Source organism: Mixophyes fleayi, chromosome 6 (genome assembly GCF_038048845.1).
Source record: "Mixophyes fleayi isolate aMixFle1 chromosome 6, aMixFle1.hap1, whole genome shotgun sequence".
Lineage (NCBI taxonomy): Eukaryota > Metazoa > Chordata > Amphibia > Anura > Limnodynastidae > Mixophyes > Mixophyes fleayi.
Genome location: NC_134407.1, coordinates 10,169,786 through 10,190,962, shown reverse-complemented (window position 1 = coordinate 10,190,962; position 21,177 = coordinate 10,169,786). Strand labels below are relative to the sequence as shown.

General features: G+C 39.8%; 1 protein-coding gene across 3 annotated transcripts in view; it reads left to right on the top strand.

The window, feature by feature from the left end:
* FAM131B (family with sequence similarity 131 member B) overlaps positions 1 to 20,732 on the top strand; it is a 50,377-nt gene extending 29,645 nt beyond the window's left edge. Inside the window, exons 3-8 of one of the 3 annotated variants that reach the window (XR_012693299.1) lie at positions 2,717 to 2,749; positions 4,862 to 4,955; positions 5,062 to 5,247; positions 9,640 to 9,771; positions 11,608 to 19,305; positions 20,296 to 20,732. Coding sequence is in view for 1 of the 3 variants with exons in the window: in XM_075215748.1 (XP_075071849.1) it covers positions 2,717 to 2,749; positions 4,862 to 4,955; positions 5,062 to 5,247; positions 9,640 to 9,771; positions 11,608 to 11,990 (828 nt within the window). In the remaining 2 variants the exon portion in view is untranslated. Of the gene's footprint in view, positions 1 to 2,716; positions 2,750 to 4,861; positions 4,956 to 5,061; positions 5,248 to 9,639; positions 9,772 to 11,607; positions 19,382 to 20,295 lie in introns of those variants that run through there. The other 2 variants (XR_012693300.1, XM_075215748.1) reach the window with 2 other exon arrangements.
* Positions 20,733 to 21,177: the final 445 nt, after the last annotated feature.

Genomic DNA, 21,177 nt, shown 5'->3' with positions numbered 1-21,177 from the left:
TGACTGGCCTGGGGACATAGCGGATGAAATTGAACATAGATAAATGTAGGGTTATACACCCAGGCCGTGGTAATAATTATGCTATTTACACAGTTGAGGAAAGCTGAGATGAAAAATTAATCAGGAATACTAATAGACAGAAAGCCAAGTAGTGATACACAGCGCCAGGCAGCAGCTGGAAAGTCCAGTAAAATTCTGGCATGCATAAAAACCAATATAAATGGACATGATGCAAACATAGTATCACTATTTTATAAGTCACTGTGTAGACTACATTTTGAACATAGGGTACAATTTTGGGCACCGAACAATAAGAAAAAAGTAGGATAACTCAAGCTACAGATTTTTTTTAGATTTTAATCAATGTAACACATTATTATTATACATTTGGAAATGAGTCTAACCAATGTAGTCGCATTTACTGGGATTACCTCAGATAAGAGTAAACATTTGAATATAAATGGAAGGGACTATTATTATTTTGTCTTTTCATCATTTGTTTAATTCCACAGAGAACACACTCACATCAGTCCCTGCCCCAATAGAGCTTACAGTCTAAATTCAGACAGAGACAGACTAGGATCAATTTTGATAGCAGCCAAATAAACTACTAGTATATTTTTCGAGTGTGGGAGGAAACTGGAGCACCCGGAGGAAACCTACACAAACACGGGGAGAACATACAAACTCCACACAGATAAGGCCATGGTCGGGAATCAAACTCATGATCCCAGTGCTGTGAGGTCAGAAGTACTAACCACTGAGCCACCGCGCTGCCCACAATGATGAGGTTCCACAGCAATACAAAGCACTGTAGAGTGAGTGCATTAAGTATAGTATATAAAATATAGAGGTCAAATAAGGATAACACAGAAGCTAAACCCACATGCAGAACATTCAAGAATTATACCAAAACATTAAGTATAATACGTAAGATGTAATAGGCACAGGGTACAGAACAATCACAAATCCTAGTACTGAGTATACAAGAGGCATAATACAAGACACGTAGGTGGACGAGGCAGGAACGACTAAGAAGACAGGAGGAGAGAGGGTCCTGCGCAGGAGAGCTTGCAATCTAACTATAGTGGACTTGCTACAACCAATAAGCCAATGTCTAGGCCTGGATTGGTGGAAAGGCCACATAAGGTGTCAGGTGTCTATATTTTAATTATTTGTTATTTAAATATAATATTTAAACATTGGCTAATCTAGATCTAATTATTTCTGTGGATTTATTGAATAGAGATGCAGAATGCAGCGGGAGCTGAGACCATGGAAAGCCTAAGGGGACAAAAATGTAAATTTGGGTCTGCTGAAGGTTTATGCAGTATAGTTATTATAAATTGAAACAGTTTCCTAGTTTATAAGCAATGTAACAAAATGACTTAAATCCTCATCCAACTGCATTAGTCTGTTTGTTTTTTTATTCATATCCCCTAATTGATACTGAGATGATTTACAAACATGATTTACAAACATGATTATGACTTTTTTTTTTTGCTGTTTTATAGCTGAAAAACATCTTGGGTATGTTCACATCACAACTATCCATTTTTTTGGGCACTTTTGACACATTCAATAGGACTAATAAGGATAATAAGAGTCTATGGGGCTGTTCCCACCATTGCATTATAAACTTTTATTGTGGTTTCTTCAATATTAGAACACAGAACGTTCTATTTCTCTAAGGCTAATGAGTGACACCAGTACAACAGAATGGTAACATTGCAACTCATGGGGAAAAGAAAAACATAAAAAAGCATCACTAAAACACTTCTAAACTGCAGATTAGTTTTCATGCAGTTGTATCCAGCTCATATTTTGTTAACTTTTCTTCACCACTTATTGTAACAATTTTGCAGAACGCAGCAACATTGTTTCAGCAGAATAAAAAAAAACTTATGGTTACCTTGGCTTTGTGCCAAATCTATTCTAGTGAATAGGAAAGTGGGAGGCGGGGCTTATGAGAGCTCACTCATTTGATACATTGGTTTGCAGTCTCCAACACACAAGTAGACAGGATAGAAATAACTTTTATTGTTTTCATTTGAAGGCAGCAGAACATATAGTAAATAATGTTTTGCAATAGTCCTCTTAGCATCTTATCTTATCATTTTTAATTTTTTAATTGTGCAGATTTTTTTTTAGCAGAGCTGAAATGATTATAGAGAAACATTTAGGGGAAGATTCCATTCAAAGCGATGTTCCGCGAGGAGCCTCCAGTACAGTCCGCTAAGGCGTTCCATGGCGATCTTTCTCCGCTCATGTTTCCTCAAACACCATAGAGATGGGCAGAACAATGAGCAGAGATTCCTTACCGTGATAGGTGCCAATGTGCCCAGCTGGACAACGCGGTGAGGTACGGGGGCACATCGCTTTGGATTTAATCTCCCCCCAAATGATATGCAACTGGGGCATGCTGATTCTTACAATGGTGAATACTAATGACTCCACTAACCACCTTTCATATATATATTATTTACAGGCGTGTATACATTTGTTATTTGTGTATTATGTAACGGTAATGTAATTTATTGATCTGTTGTGTACGACTCGTTATACATGTGTGGATATATATCTTTGTAGCGATACCTTATTTCATCTTCCCTGTATTTATGTGAAGAACAGACCTTGCCCTGTTTTCTTGTGTTTGTCTCTGGCTTTCTCTGTCTGGTTCCGTGTCTCTTATGTGACTGTTCTCCCTCTCTCTCAGACCCGAACAGACTTTTCCTGGGACGGAATTAATGTGAGTGCAGAATGTAGCATTTCCCCTGCTTGTCTCATCTCACTTTATCTCTATGGCACTTTCAGCCTCACTTTGTATAAATATATTTTTATTTCCGACACTACACATTTACTATCTATCTATCTATCTATCTATCTATCTATCTATCTATCTATCCCATATCTATCTATCTATATATATATATATCTATCTCATATCTATATATCTATCTATATATCTATCTATCTCATATCTATCTATCTCATATCTATCTATCTATCTATCTATCTATCTATCTATCTATCTATCTATGTCATATCTATCTCATATCTATCTATCTCATATCTATCTATCTATCTCATATCTATCTATCTATCTATCTATCTATCTCATATCTATCTATCTATCTATCTATCTATCTATCTATCTATCTATCTATTAATCTATCTATCTATATATCTATCTATCTATGTCATATCTATCTCATATCTATCTATCTCATATCTATCTATCTATCTATCTCATATCAATCTATCTCATATCTATCTATCTATCTCATATCTATCTATCTATCTATCTATCTATCTATCTATCTATCTATCTATGTCATATCTATCTCATATCTATCTATCTATCTCATATCTATCTATCTATCTATCTATCTATCTATCTATCTATCTATCTATCTATCTATCTATCTATGTCATATCTATGTCATATCTATCTATTTCATATCTATCTATCTATCTCATATCTATCTATCTATCTATCTATCTATTTATCTATCTATCTATCTATTTATCTATCTATCTATCTATCTATCTATCTATCTATCTATCTATCTCATATCTATCTATCTATCTATCTATCTATCTATTTATCTATCTATCTATCTATCTAGCTATCTATCTCATATCTAACTATATATCTGTCTATCTATCTAGCTATCTCATATCTACCTATCTATCTAGCTAGCTAGCTAGCTAGCTATCTAGCTATCTATCTATCTATCTATCTATCTATCTTATATCTAACTATCTATCTGTCTATCTATCTAGCTATCTCATATCTATCTATCTATCTATCTATCTATCTATCTATCTCATATCTATCTATCTATCTATCTAACTATCTCATATATCACAAGGGCCATCTTGTGGTTGGCGATAGGATAGGCAACCCCACCTACTTGCTGCCACTTGTATGTGCTCCGCGCTTGTCTGACTTACCATGGTCACAGCTGTCTGTGTGATTGCACAGTCACTCAGTCTGTTCACACAGCGTTAGAGACCAGATCAGTGCAGAATTCAAGCTCTCAAACCCACCCTCCAGCCCCATGCACAGCACCACTGAGACCCTTTATGCTAATCAGCAGTGCACTGTGGACAGTTTAAAAACTGTTCCCTGACAATTTTACTTTGTTCTGCATTCGCATGCAAACTGCACGTTTCGCCAGTGTAATTTGGCGTTTAAAGTTTCCAGTCCTACCCAGCCCACCACACGGCAGAATGAACTGAACCATCCCGGCTTTATGCAATTTAAATTCCGCAAAATGTGAATTCACAGTGCGGAATAGCGACGCAAGCGCAGAACTTTGTAAGAAGATTGTATCCTCCACGGAAATTACCAGTTCTGCCACAAAACTTAATTTGTGCAAAATTCTGCCGCAGCTTCACTCATCTCTATACAAAAACATACGCCCCAAAGACCGACCATGATTAAATACTTGTGCTGTGTCCGCCTTAACTGAAGCTTTTGTGGTGTCTTTTCTTTCCAAGACAACATAATATTTCTCTAGAACTGTTTAGTCTTCATCCTATTTAGATTCACCTGCTGTATGTCTCACCTGACCAGCGTCTCAGCCTTGGTAGTCTGGTTTATGTCTGACAGTTTACATCTCCTGTCTGCACCCTCCCTCCACACGTTGTATCACTCTCATCCCTGTCTTTGGTTTCCTCAGTCACTGTAATAGTCGGATTACTCAGCAGCTTCTGTCTCTGTATTCACCACTCTCTGTCCTCAGCTGTCGTCTGTCTGTCCCTTGGTTCTGCTTGTCTCTCCTCTGTTTCCCTGTCATCTCTCTCTCTTTACCTGAGCGGTTATTCTCTCTCTCTCTTTGGACCTGTCTGTCAGCTATCAATGGAAGACACAACTTCGATCCTTCCTCGATTGAAGAGACATTCCAATGCCTATGGAATTGGTGCTCTCGCCAAATCCTCTGTCAAAGGTACTGGATGTTCAAGCCACAATCCCTGCCACAGGCTGTGCCAACCTTCTGGTGGTTCCAGCAGCCCAACAAAATAACCCCCCACCCTCTTCTCTCTTTTTAATAGGTATCTCTCGAACGATGAAGGAGCGTGTGACCAAACCAACGGCTCTTGGTTCTGGGCGTGTGGCTCACATGATAGAATGGCAAAGCTGGGGTCAGCCGCCGCCGCAGACTAACGAGAACGTTCGGATGGACAGTGATGCTTACTCTGACCTCAGTGATGGAGAGAAGGAGGCCAGGTTCTTAGCTGGTGCGTATCGCATTGACCCTAGTTGTGGTGCTGGGATTGAGATCTGAAAATTGATTTGGGTAATTTATGAGGATACTAGAAATCACCCAGGAGTTCTACAACCACCCAATGGTACAAGGATGGAGGACAGGTGCTTTTATCCTGGTTATAACACTCAGTGGTAACTTCCTATTAGGATAGGTAATTACTACCTCTAAGCCTCGACTTTAATTGGTCTTTGAAATATATTTAGATACTGATGTCAGATTGTAAAGCTGGGTCCTGTATGTGAAACTTCCACATCTTTTACTACACTGACAGTTTTACGCTTATTTATGGAGTAATATGAGAGTCATATGACAAAAGTGACCTCACTAGTCTCCAATTATAAGGGTATATTTTATAGAGGTTTCTATATATGTTAGTATCACGTGTGCACTATAAGTCTCTGCTATATTATGCATTTGATATCACTAATACAATGCTTGTTTATTGGTGCATCGGAAAATGTATGCTGTATTGATATCTCTAACTCTAATCCACACCTCCATTTATCTGCTGGATAGATATGTTGTGTTTTATTGTAGGTTAGGTCAGAACTGAGTACACTGTGGGTTTGGTGATATATGGTCTGCACTGAGTACACTGTGGGTTGGTGATATATCGTCCGCACTGAGTACACTTTGGGTTTGGTGATATATGGTCAGCACTGAGTACACTGTGGGTTTGGTGATATATGGTCAGCACTGAGTACACTTTGGGTTTGGTGATATATGGTCAGCACTGAGTACACTGTGGGTGTAGTTAGGTATCAGATAAGCACTGAATATACCTGTGGGTTTTATTATATACCAGGTCAGCACTGAGTACACTGTACACTGTATTTGGTTATTTGTCATGTCTGCACTGTGTATACTATAAGTGTGAGTTTGGTTAGGTTGGCATCCTCCATACCGTGGGCTTGTTTCTAATGTTTGGCACATACGACCTGTGTTGCAGTGTGACTGTGTGTTTGGCAATGACAAGGACGCGACGAGCTGTATTCCAATCTGCCTTTTAAATCAAGTGTGAAATGACAGATCCAGTGTTGGCCGACAGTAAGAGCTCTCCATACATGGGTATAGAGACAGATGGAAAGTAGAATAAGTCCCGTACATCAGTCCAGATAACTGCAGCAGACAGATAAGAACGGTGCAGTGACCGGTATCTTAGTGTAGTATTGGCTTGTTCTGCGTATGGCAGGATGCTGGAGATATTGAGTGATGCAGATTTTTACCGCAATCAGAGTAATTTAAAACCGAGAGAGACGGGGGAATTATTCTGTGTTTACTGCTTGCAGTGAAAAACTCCTGCTCAGCAGTCCCATTCTTAGAAAGCGCTCAGACCTCACATAACACGCCTTAAGAACAACTAAACCCAAAATACAGGTTGATACATGTAAAATGTTCTTAATATATAAAGTTCCTATACATTGAAATAACTTGTATAACAACTAGTTTCAGATGACCTCTTTTTGTAAAATGCCTCTTTTACTTTCATTTAATAGTTTGCAGACGTTTAGCTTACTTCTAAGTACATTTGTAGTGTAACATAAGCTACGTGTGTTTTTACCCTCCACAGTCACGTTTCATATGAGAAGAGAGGTTTAAAGGGACACATATAAAAGTCACTTAGTAAAGCCTCCATCTTCAACTAGCATAACCTGCACGGGACCCTCATGGTTCAGATTATACTCACCTCTGGCAGCACTACAAGTAGCGCAAAAAATTAAAGTCAACTGTGATAATGAAATGGTTGTTCACATAACTGATTGACAAGCTGTGACAACTGTCCAGTAAGAAACCCCAATAACATTTTTAAAGCAGAAATCCCGTGAAAAAAAAATCAGATGTTTTTGAACATAAATCAGTGTGGCAGGCTATAAGATAGATGCTGGTATTTACCATTTACCATGTTTTTTTTATTTAGGCTGCTATTAATGATTTAATATTCTGAACTACCATGGCAGCCACAATCACATGGTGTAATGAGCAGAGAGGCTTTGGAATGCCCCTCTGAGCTCAATCTGTACTATTACTTCCTCCATCATCCCCCCCCACTGCCATCACATGACATGCTGGGAGCTCTTGAAGGGTAAATAAAGCTTTGTAGTAGGATACAGAAGAAAAATAACAGTTGCATGCTTAAAATGTACTTAACTTGCTAATTAAAGAAAAAAAACATTATATGCGGGATTGCTGCATTAATATATGCGACCCAGGAATGAATAGTTTTTATTCTATTGTTGTCTGGGGGTTATACCAAAGGAGGGAATGTCTGGATATTATACCAAAGGAGGGAATGTCTGGATATTATACCAAAGGGGGGAGTGTCTGGATATTATACCAAAGGAGGGAATGTCTGGATATTATACCAAAGGAGGGAATGTCTGGATATTATACCAGAGGGGGGAGTGTCTGGATATTATACCAAAGGAGGGAATGTCTGGATATTATACCAAAGGAGGGAATGTCTGGATATTATACCCCCTCTCTCAACTCGCTCCCCTTAGATCTGTACTTAACGCCGCTGCTAGGCTTATTTTCCTCTCTCGCCGTTCCACCTCTGACTCCCCACTCTACCAAGCCCTTCACTGGCTCCCCTTCCCATACAGAATCTTTTCAAGCTCCTAACTCTGACTTACAAGGCCCTCGCCAACTCCACTGCTCCCTACATCTCTAACCTTATCTCTATTCACACTCCCTCCCGCCCACTGCGATCGTCCAACGATCGTTGCCTCTCTTCCCCTCTGATTACCTCCTCTCACGCACGTATCCAAGACTTCTCCCGCGCCGCTCCCCTCCATTGGAACAAGCTCCCCCACTCCATCAGAACTTCCCCTAATCTGTCCTCTTTCAAACTAACATTAAAAACCCACCTTTTTCTTAAAGCCTTCCAGTCTTTCTCATCCCTTCTTCCCTTCTCCCCCTTCCTCGACTCCGTCTCCCTTTCTCCCGTCTCTCTGTCTCATCCATGTGTCTGTCTGTCTTCCCCTCCCTTTAGATTGTTCGCTCCTTTGAGCAGGGCTCTCCTACCTCCTGTTTCCATCACTTTTAACTGCGCTCTCCAGCTACTCAGCTCACCTCCTCTCGGACCCTCTGCCCTCTGTCTCCTCTCGCTTCTCTCCGCTCCCCTCAGTGACTCTCAACCTGTCATTCGTGCCCACCCTCTTGGGCCATAGTTACCTGCCTATACTCACTTTTCCCCTCCCTCCCTCTCTTTCATGCTGTGCCTGAGCCCCCAGAGTTATAGTGCTTACTGTTACTTGTACTGTGCTGTTTCACCTTGTACTGTGCCATTGTTTGTCCTTGTACGGCGCTACGGATACTTTGTGGCGCCCTATAAATAAAAGTTAATAATAATAATAATAATAATAATAATAATATACCAAAGTAGGGAATGTCTGGATATTATACCAAAAGTGGGAATGTCTGGATAGTATACCAAAGGAGGGAATGTCTGGATATTATACCAAAAGAGGGAATGTCTGGCTATTATACCAAAGGAGGGAATGACTGGATATTATACCAAAGGAGGGAATGTCTGGATATTATACCAAAGGAGGGAATGTCTGGATATTATACCAAAGGAGGGAATGTCTGGATATTATACTAAAGCAGGGAATGTCTGGATATTATACCAAAGGAGGGAATATCTGGATATTATACCAAACAGGGGAGTGTCTGGATATTATACCAAAGGAGGGAATGACTGCATATTATACCAAAGGAGGGAATGACTGGATATTATACCAAAGGAGGGAATGTCTGGATATTATAGCAAAAGAGGGAATGTCTGGATATTATACCAAAGGAGGGAATGTCTGGATATTATACCAAAGGAGGGAATGTCTGGATATTATACCAAAGGAGGGAATATCTGGATATTATACCAAACAGGGGAGTGTCTGGATATTATACAAAAGGAGGGAATGTGTGGATATTATACCAAAGGAGGGAATGTCTGAATATTATACCAAACAGGAAAGTATCTGGATATTATACCAAAGGAGGGAATGTCTGTATATTACAAAAACATACTGGTAGGTTAATTGGCTGCAAGCCAATTGACCCTAGTCTGTGTCTCTCTGTCTGTGCGTGTGTCTCTGTGTGTGTGTGTGTGTGTGTGTGTGTATGTTTGTGTGTGTGTGTGTGTGTGTGTGTTAGGGATTTTAGACTGTACGCCCCAATGGGGCAGGGACTGATGTGAATGAGTTCTCAGTTCTCTGTGGATATTAGACCATAGGAGGGATTGTCTGGATATTATACCAAAGGGAGGAGTGGTCAATTTAAGAATGACTTGGCCTTCTCTTCAGTTGGCAGCTACTATCTCTATTGTATCCTTTTAATAGTTTGTCTCTTAATGTCTCTCAAGGTGTAATGCAACAGTTTGCAATCTCTGAGGCAACGCTAATGGCTTGGTCGTCAATGGATGGGGAAGAAGAAAGCGTCAATTCTAACCAAGAGAGACAAAGTGAAACCTACCAGGAGCTGCTGGAGAACCAGGGTATAGTAGAAAGTTATTCATATTGTGGTAGAGTGCCAGGAAGTGTGACATGAAACCCAGATGACAAACTAAGGCCCATAGTCCCAGTTTTTAAAAAAATTCTGCCTGCATTGTGTTCCCCAGCACTGTCCATGTAGTTTTAATACTGACCAACTTCTCAGTACAACTTTTCTTGTTGTATGTTGGGTGCACACCTTATCATCTAATCTTATTCTCTTCACAGCGAACTAATAAACTAATTATTTTTCACTTTTTATCAAAGTTTTCAACATTTCAAGTTCCTTTCAGGACCATGTTTGTGGCCATGCGGTGTCCTAGATAAATGGATTTTTGTGTATTTCAATTCCAGTCATTATATATTTATGGACCTTGTTTGTGCTGTCACCTTTATTGCGTAAATAATCCAATTAATTAAATATAAACTTAAAATTCCCAGAACATAATGATAGCACGAATTGCATGTAGAACACAGAATAAGGTAAATTGTGCTGTGCAGTTGGTTTATATTGAAAATTAGGGAACATTTCCAGGGACAAATCTTTTAAATCTGGGACTTTGCACAAAAAAATCTCCTTACAATTATATGTTCATAAAATAATATTATTTAGTGGGTAGCTCTCACTAAATAATCATAGTTGCCCACTTTTGGGACCTTCCCTCCGCAGCAAGTGCAGGGGACATGGAAATGCGATTTATTGTCAACACACGCCCCACCCACACTACACAATGCTGGTAGGGTATCCTACTCTCCTGGGAGTCCCGAAATTTGGGTGTCTCCCGGACATTCCAAGAGCATTGGCAAGTATGTAGGTAATTTAAAGGAAATGTATTGTTAATTGATAAGTGAGATCTGGCTCCTGATGGTTGATCCGAGTCTTAATCTTGGCTTTGGCCCAATACTCTGGTTTCCTGACCCTGGTATGTATTGACCCTGCAGGTAATGGGACTTATTTACTAACATTTCTCAAAGGTGCACATCTGCATTAATAAAACCATAGCAACCAATCAGCAATCAGCTGTGATTCATATCTCCCAAATGTTCCGGTTTCAGTAGGACGGTCCAGATTTACGGACATTGAAAGAGTCAGGGCTGACGGAAGTGGGGGTGGCTTTGCCATTAAGTAGATGTGACTGGGTGGGTAGGAGCGGGGTCTTTGGGAATTAGGGACATGGCTTGCATTGATCAGGGAAGGGGTTTATTGCGTTCTGCTTTTGCTTGGATAAAAGTTGGAAGGTATGTTTTATCTGTAATACAAATTAGATAACAAAAGAAAATGTCTGATTGGTGCCCTATTGTTTGCACACACTTGCACCTATAAGAAATATTAGTAAATAACCCGTATTGTATTTCATAGGCAAACCGAGGAGGGGTTTCTTAGTGCATGGAAACCCCCCTCCAAGCCTGGGGCACTGTATAATTGAGGTGGCTGGACCCTGCACCCGCTTCACACAGCTCTGCTTGTAAAGGGAGAGCTGCGTGCACCTAACAGTAGTGCACACAGCATTGCTCATGTATATTATGGGGATAGGAAGAGTTGGAGAGCAGCCAAGCACTGTCTAAAATTATAGCCACGCCCCCATGCATGCTGGTCACGCCCACTGGCGGCATGGTGTGGAAACCCCCCTTTTACAAATCCTGCATTTGCCCCTGTATTCTATTGGTTTGATGGAGCTTTAAAGTAAAACTATGACAAGCAGACAAAGCTGATATACATGATAATAGGACAACAATAGCATAATGCAACCCTCAGCCAGTTCAGTGTTTAACATGTTATTTTTGTCTTTCCTTGTCATACCCTCCCTCTGCTTCCTGTGCATGTCCTCTCCTGTGTACAGATAACCTTGCACAGACGCACTCTGACTGCTGGCCACATTCATACGTGTCACAAGGACTGTACTGTCTGGGTTCCTCCGAAGCATGGGCCAGCAGCGAGCATTCACTGACAGCGTCCCCGGCACCCACAGGAATTGTTCCCACAAACCCCGGAACTGAATTTGAAGAGAGACAGCTTGAGAACATCTGTGAGATTGCCCCCCATTTACTGCACTCTAAAATATCCCCCTCAGAAGAAGACGACGTTGTCTGCCACGACCTGCAGTCCCTTTCTCCGCCGCGCGAGGAGTGTGAGAGCCCCCCACACAGCCGGAAGGTCTCAGATGTCGCCACGTCTGGGGTGCAATCTGGAGAGGAGGAGGAGGAACGAGAAGTGGAAAACTGAGTCACCGAGGGGGATCTAAAGAAATGGAGAGAAAACAAGACCATGGCAAATGTGATCCAGGGGGTCATTTATCAAAGATTCCCCCGAAACAAATGGCAGCTGGGTGGAGCACACAATTTGTCTTAATAACAAAATATTTTACTGCTCTGAAGTCCTCTGCACACCAGAAAAGCAGTATATACTGAGGGAAGCACCCAATCTGTACATAGTATCTATTAAGTGCCCTCATGCTAAAGACAATTGTCAGAATCTCGCCATTGTACCTCTGTCTACAATCTACTCTATATCAATGAGCCAAGTAAGCTGTGGCTCCATGCCCATCACGCAAAAGGCCCGCCTAATGCAGCCAATCCCCCCTTTTGGATTCTCGTGTTTCTTATTTTTAACTTTTAGTCCCACACTAAATCTACTCATAGTTCAATGACTCCCTGTGGGTGGTCTTATCCAGTGCACTGTTCTCTTCAGTAGATACACTGATTTCTTTTGTGTAGGTCGGTGACACACAATGGATATCCAACATTTCCATCTTTTTTATTCCATGATACTTATTTTTTAAGGCAAATTAAAAGAAAGCAAAACAAAAGCACCAAATTTAACAAAGGAGAAACTCCAATTGCTTTCAACGGGATTCCTTTTCTCTATTGGTGCTTTTTTCTTGCTAGCGTTTTTTTCCCCCTGGATCCAGCGGTGGGATCCACTGGGTTTTGCCTGTCACAGCGATGCAAAGGATATAACAAATGACTCATAGAACAATTGCTCCATAGAGGTCGATGATGTGTCTGTTATGTCGTTCCATTATTTGACTACAGGTGAACTGCATAAACCTGGTAAATAACTTTAGCACTGAATTCTCTTTGAAGTAACCCACAGGGACTTTCTTGCCCCATTTTTAACAGCAAAATGATTTGATAAATGACCCCTGAACAGTGAGAGTGTGAAAACATTGAGCACGAAGGAGAAAAACAGCGACAGAGAAGTGCAGAAACGGGCTGTCTATATGCCTTGATGACTCTGCAGAGATGTCTTCCCTTGTCGGAGAGTTGGGGACCGGACCACCTTCATCCACTCTATCCCTCTGTAATGAGATCCAAGACATAAACAAGCTCGAATCATGTCCTCTCCCAGGATTTGCAATCTTGACAAGAGACAGGCGCTGGTATTGGAAGAAAAGACTGCTCTACTTGGGGAGGTCTCGCATGCCTTAAAGTGACCTCCCTAAAACCTCTTAAATCATTTGCCAAACCCCCAAAAACTGTTATCTGCGTTCCTGCCAAAGACCCCCAGAGCATTGCTTCATTCACCTTCTCCCTTACAAAGGTCTAAAGGGCATTGTCTTCACCCTCTTGACACCTTTTTCCATGCCCCCCCGCCCCCATCCCAAAAATATATACACACAGGGAATTTACAGCTTTCATTTTTTTTTTTTTTTATTCTATGAATAATGTCAGAATTCTAATTTACCGGCTTGCTGGCAAAATTAATTTGCAGAAATGCTTTATTAACCCTTTTTCTGCCTATGCCCGCAGAGCATTGCTGTTCAATCAAGGTTTTGTAAAGAAAAACTGTCCCTACGTCACCAGTATATTCAATCCCTCCTGTAGCAAAGACCTGCAGAGGATCACAGCGCTAAAAGGCCTTTCTGGAGAGCATTTGGTCAATAGCCCCTTCTTCTTTGAAGATATCAATTGTAGTGACTTCTTTACTCGTGTTTGTGTGTGTGTGGGCGTGTGTGTGTGTGTGGGTGGGTGTGTGTGGGCGTGCGCGTGTGTGTGTTGCATTACAACATGAATGTTTCACCACAATTATTCATCTGTAATGTGATTTCATTTCTATATGTAACACATGAGACAGAATTTTAATGTTACTGAATACTGGTACAGTAAGTATCAGAGGGCCAGGATTTTAATAATGCATTTCTTTCCATAAATCAGGGATTTACGCAGGTCTTCCTCTATTTATTTTTACAGTACTCTAACCCGTTTTTACAGCTTCCTCAGATGATTTCTCCAACAGACTTATACACCTTCGTACAGAAAGGCGTAGTGTATCTTTTGTCATCACGCCTGCTTCCAATAGCAGCTAACATCCCATTCTAAGCACCACCGTAGTAGTAGTTAGACCCTGTCCTCATGTTTGCTCTGTAATCTCCTGCACCCAGGAGACAAGGAACATGGCGGTAACCTGGCAATACTTCTTCCTGCCGTCGCCATCTCAAGATGGCAGTAGTAGAAGAAAATCGAGGAAACAATGCTCTTTTTTCCAAATATTTTTTAAATATATTTTTTTTAACAAATCTATTTATGTTTTTTCATCATGTTTCTGTTTTAGTTCGTGCAACTGAAAGTCCGCGATTGGGTTTTCAGTTCCACAGCACATGCATAAACTGGACTAGCTGGGTCAAGCATGCCCGTATCCCCACTGCCTGTCTCGGCGAAGAGGTAAGTTATCTGTCTCCGCTCCAGGACGATATTTTATCGCACAGCTGCCTCGACAAGATTTTATTGAAGAGTTTTTGGGGATTTTCTATCGAAGCGACCAGCGGCGATAGCAAATCAGGCCTATCGCTATAGGCTGATAAATTAACCTGTTAATTTCCTGCACGCAACACAAACAAGAGAAGAAAAATAGTGAGTCACTTTAAAGAGGAAAACTAGGACAACTATAGTATTCTCAATATATTATTGTCTCCACTTGTACACTGGTGCCTACTAAGTACATTTACTGGTGTCTGTTCTCAGAAACCCTGTTTCTCCCGATACAGCGGAGGCCTGAATTGTTGGAAATAAGCATCTCGAATAATTATTATACTGGTAAAAATTGTGAACCCAGCCATAAAGCAGCGACAGACAGTCATATGAATATGTAAACCCGTATATTAGAGATCTCTGACACCGTATACACAATCATATCCAAATCATGTTGTAGGGACCTTATATGGACACATGTGACAATCCCTAGATTAACAGCAAGTCAACTATCTGTGACCTGGACTTGTGTGTTAATAATCTAATAAACAGGTGACATATTGGTTATATAGAGGTTAAACTATTGTGCTTTAATAAAGACATCACATGCATTCTAATCTTGTTAGTGTTAACTGCACAAATAACAGAGTTTCAACTTTTGGAACAGAACCGTTTGATACCGACTTGAATTTAAAAGCAGCTTATACAGAATTTGGAAGCAGATTGCAATCGAATATTATTTAAATTGTTCTGAATATGAAATATCCCCTTTTATGTGTGTTTATGAAATTCTGGCTCCTTTACGTTTATTGTTTTGTTATTGTATCCTGTGAGCAGAGATTGCACTTCTGGGTGGTGTCTCAGAAGGAAGTGGTTCTAGTTTATCTCAGAGAATTGTTTGCATTTTGCTTTATGCTGGAGGGAAGAGATCTCAGTAGCATTGAAATTATGGGATGGAGATGTCTCAGTGTATCAGTTTCACTGTAGTGTTGCTGTGATACAGAAACAAATGCCTGTGGGGTCCGCTCACACAGAGCAACACAGACAGGATAGATCAGAGACCCCGGTACAGCCCCGAGTCAATACCAGGGTGGAAACAACTTAGTATCATGTCAGTGATATATTTCATCAGCCCTGTGTGATATCAGTGATATATAATACCAGGTGCCAGGTGTATATATTATTAATGATATACAGTGTAATACCAGTCCTGTGTGATATCAGTGATATATATCACCAGTCCTGTGTGATATCAGTGATATATATCACCAGTCCTGTGTGATATCAGTGATATATATCGCCAGTCCTGTGTTATATCAGTGATATATAATACAAGGTACCAGGTGTATACAATATCAATGATATACAGTATAATACCAGTCCTTTGTGATATCAGTTATAGATAATTCCAGGTACCAGCAGCAGCTATTTATATAGCGCCACTAATTCCGCAGCGCTGTACAGAGAACTCACTCACATCAGTCCCTGCCCCATTGGAGCTTACAGTTAAATTCCCTAATATACACACACACACACAGAGACTAGGGTCAATTTTTGATAACAGCCATTTAAACTACTAGTATGTATTTGGAGTGTGGGAGGAAACCGGAGCACCCGGAGGAAACCCACGCAAACACGGGGAGAACATACAAACTCCACACAGATAAGGCCATGGTCGGGAATTGAACTCATGACCCCAGTGGATATGATATCAATGATATATGATACCAGTCCTGTGTGATATCAGTTATAGATAACACCAGGCAACAGGTGTATATAATATCAATGATATATAATACCAGTCCTGTGTGATATTAGTGATATATAATGGCAAGTAACAAGTATATATAATATCAATGATATACAGAATAATACCAGTCCTGTGTGATATCAGTTATAGATAACACCAGGTACCAGGTGTATTTAATATCAATGATATATAATACCAGCCTTGTGTGATATCAGTGATATAGAATACCGGTCTAGTATGACATTTGTAATATATAACATTGTTCCTGCGTGATATCAGTCCTGTGTGACTGTTATATTGATATCACTGATCAGTGATAGAGAATACTAGCTACCATTTATATATGATATCAGTTATATGGATATACAGCAATTGTACTATGTGATGATATCTGTGCCATAATATGTCAGTCCTGTGTGATATCAGTGATATATAACAACTGGCCTGTGTGATAACAGTGATATAGACTACTCATCCTGTATAATATCAGTGATATCTAATACCCATAATGTGATATCAGTGATATTTGACATTAGTCCTATGTGATATAAGTGATAAATAATACCAGTTCTGTATAATATCACTAATGTATAATACCAGACCTGTATGAAATCAATAAAAATATAACATTCGTCCTGTACAATATCAATGATATATAATACCATTCCTATATGATATCAGTAATGTATAATATCTGTTCTGTATGACATATGTGGCATTTTGTAATATCAGTAAAATATAACACCAGTCCTGTATGATATCAGTAATGTATAGTAATATTTCTGTATAACATCAGTCCTGTATGATATCATTGATATATATTATTGGGCATGTATTATATCAGTGAGCAATAATACCAGTCCTATATGATATTAGTGAGATATAACACGAGCGCTGTGTAATATCAGTGATATATAAGACTGGTCCTGTGTGATATCAGTGCTATATAATACTGGTCCTGCATGATATCAGTTATATATAACATGAGTGATGTGTATTATTAGTGATATATAATAGTGGTCCTGTATGATATCAGTGATATTTAATACTGGTCCTCTATGATATCAGTGATATATAATACTGGTCCTGTATGATATCAGTGATATATAATACTGGTCCTGTATGATATCAGTGATATATAATACTGGTCCTGTATGATATCAGTGATATTTATTACTGGTCCCCTATGATATCAGTGATATATAACACGAGTGCTGTGTAATATCAGGGATATATAATACTGGTCCTGTATGATATCAGTGATATATAACACTGGTCCTGTATGATATCAGTGATATATAACACTGGTCCTGTATGATATCAGTGATCTATAATACCAATCACGTCGCTTATTAAAAGTATATATAAAACTGTTGAGTGATATATAATGCAGTGTTTGGGATATCGGGGATTTATAACACTGGTCCGCTCAGGGATGGACAGCAGCAAGGAATAGATTCACTTTGGGAGTATGGCAAGAGGACGAGATGTGGGAACCATAGCTGCCACACCCAGGGAATTTCAGGCCCTGATACAGCAACTTCTTTAGGGCCCTTCCACTACACAGACATGCTATTGCTCCAAGGAAGGCCTGGGCCCTGGTACTTCTACCTGCGCCCCCCCCCCCCCCACCCCCCGCCTTACGACGCCCCTGGCTGCCCCCTCTGCAGCTGCTGTAATTCCGCCACTGTCAGCACAGAGAGTGCTCCGGTCGCCAACCGACAGACCGGGCGCTTTTTCATTTTCACGCCTATAGCACGGCAGTATGCACTTGGCCTTATCTTTATATTAGTGATATATAATATTCGTCCTGTATAACATCACTGATATATAATATGGTCCTGAACTTTATATCGGTATTGTAGATTACTAGTACAATATCATATGAATGATATGTAATACCTTCTATTTACTCTACCGGTATCTTATTGTATTAGATTCATATAATCTCTGTGCTATAGGGCAAAAGGGATATTTCATATCATTAGTAATAAGGTATCATCAAAAATTGCACTGTACAATGTCAGCTAATATATGATATTACCTGTAAGAAATGTAAACATTTGATGATATTACTTGTATATATTAATAATTTATAAAATTGAGGGTATGTTATAACTCTACTATTGTTACGATATGATATATGTTGTACATAATATCAGGACTGAAACCCCCATACTGTATAATATCATCAGTATACAGTATATGATATAAACCTTGTATATTATTAGTGCTATGTAATATTAGAAGTGTATAATACCTGTATTGTATAACAAAAGAAGTGTTTCAGGGCTGCTGAAGGTGGTTATGGCAGAATTATCTCCTAAATTGTCAGTGAGAAATCATGTTGTTGTGTGTTACTTACAGCGGGTACCTACCTCCCATATTAGCAACAGGACAGAGGTTTGGCGGAAACTACCTTGACGACTCTGACCCCTGATTTATTATAGATAAGAATTTATTTCACGTGCATTTAACAATAGATGACTCTACATGTTTGTGATCCAATTTAACATCTGTGTTACATTGACTAATTCTTTCATTTATTAGATTATCAATAGGTCAGTTAAAAACTATTTGATATTAATTGTATATAATATCAGTAATGTATGATATAAGACATGTATATTACTAGTACCATTTGCGGTTTATATTATTAGTACTGTACAACATAAGCTGTAAATTATATCAGTCCTAGATTATATTATCAGTGTATATCATTACTGTATGATATAAACCATACTTGCCATCTCTCCCGGAATTCCGGGTAGGTCTCCCGGACTCCCGGGAGAGCTGGTAATTCTCCCACTTACTAGTGAAGTGGGCAGAGTTTGAGCCTCCATGATGCAATTCTCCGTGGTAAATGATGCGTTTGCATCATTACATCATGGGGCGGGTCCAAAATGACACGATTCACAGATCCCCACCCCCTCACACCCACCTGTCCTCCAAGACTCCCGGAGTCCAAACTGGAAAGGTTGGCAACTATGATTTAAACTATGCATAATATTAGTATTGTATTTGATGTAAGATATTGGTACTGCAAGATATAAGCTGTGTATAACACCAGCAGTTTATCATATTATCAGCAGTGGTGGAAGTGGAGGTGTATACAGTGGTATGTCATACCCCTACTTCTACTACTGCCTTCATTGTAACACTATCACATTCCAGTCACTTACATTATACATATATATACAGTGGTAGAAGTGGGTGGTATACGGTGGTATGTCATTCTGCCACTTCTCCTACTGCCTTCATTGTAACACTATCACATTCTAGTCACTTACATTATACATATATATACAGTGGTGGAAGTGGGGGGTATACGGTGGTATGTCATACTGCCACTTCTACTACTGCCTTCATTGTAACACTATCACATTCTAGTCACTTACACTATACATATATATACAGTGGTAGAAGTGGGGGGTATACGGTGGTATGTCATACCCCTATTTCTACTACTGCCTTCATTGTAACACTATCACATTCCAGTCACTTACATTATACATATATATACAGTGGTAGAAGTGAGGTGTATACAGTGGTATGTCATACTGCCACTTCTCCTACTGCTGATTGTAACACTATCACATTCTAGTCACTTACATTATACATATATACAGTGGTAGAAGTGGGGGGTATACGGGGTATGTCATACTGCCACTTCTACTACTGCCTTCATTGTAACACTATCACATTCTAGTCACTTACACTATACATATATATACAGTGGTAGAAGTGGGGGGTATACGGTGGTATGTCATACCCCTACTTCTACTACTGCCTTCATTGTAACACTATCACATTCTAGTCACTTACATTATACATATATATACAGTGGTAGAAGTGGGGGGTATACGGGGTATGTCATACTGCCACTTCTACTACTGCCTTCATTGTAACACTATCACATTCTAGTCACTTACACTATACATATATATACAGTGGTGGAAGTGGGGGGTATACGGGGTATGTCATACTGCCACTTCTCCTACTGGCTTCATTGTAACGCTATCACATTCCAGTCACTTACATTATACATATATATACAGTGGTAGAAGTGAGGTGTATACAGTGGTAGAAGTGAGGTGTATACAGTGGTATGTCATACCACTACTTCTCCTACTGCCTTCATTGTAACACTATCACATTCCAGTCACTTACATAGCCATTGCATTTTCCATACCACCACTTCTAAATTCACACTTCGACCACTGATTAGCAGTGTATAATATCTGCAATGTTTGATATAAATTGTGTATAATATCAGGACTGTATAGTATAAGTTGTATCATTACTGTATTATATAAGCTAGATCTCAGTAGTGTATGTTATTAGCATGTATAATAATAGTACTATATAATATAAGTGCACTGTATGATGTACATACCTATCATAATTTAAGTACTGTAGGATATAAACTGTGTATAACATCAATACTGTATAATATGTGTGTACTATATAATATACATTGTGTATAATGACAGTACTGCATGATTTACATTTTGTATAATATATATATCAGTACTTAATAATATAAATGTACTGTATTATATATGTTGTGTATAACATCAGTACTCTATAATCTAAGTGTACTGTATAATGTACATTGTATATTATTTTAGTACTGTATGATATAGGCCAGGGGCGGGCTGGCCCGGGGGGCAGGGGGCCGCTCAGTCAGACCGCTATTAGGGCCGGGGGGTAGGCCGGCCGGACTCCCCCCGGATGCAATATATCACATTTTCACCAGCGGCCGTATCTGATGACATGAGATGCGGCTGCGTCAGCGCACACCACAGGCGGCCGCATCACATGACAGGCGATCCGGCCGCATCCCGTGTCATGTGATGCGGCCGCCTGTGTGCCTCCCGGGCTTCCCTCTCCCAGCCCGCGCCTGATATAGGCTGTGTATAATATCAGTACGTTACCATATAAACTATGTATAATATCTGTACAGTGTATT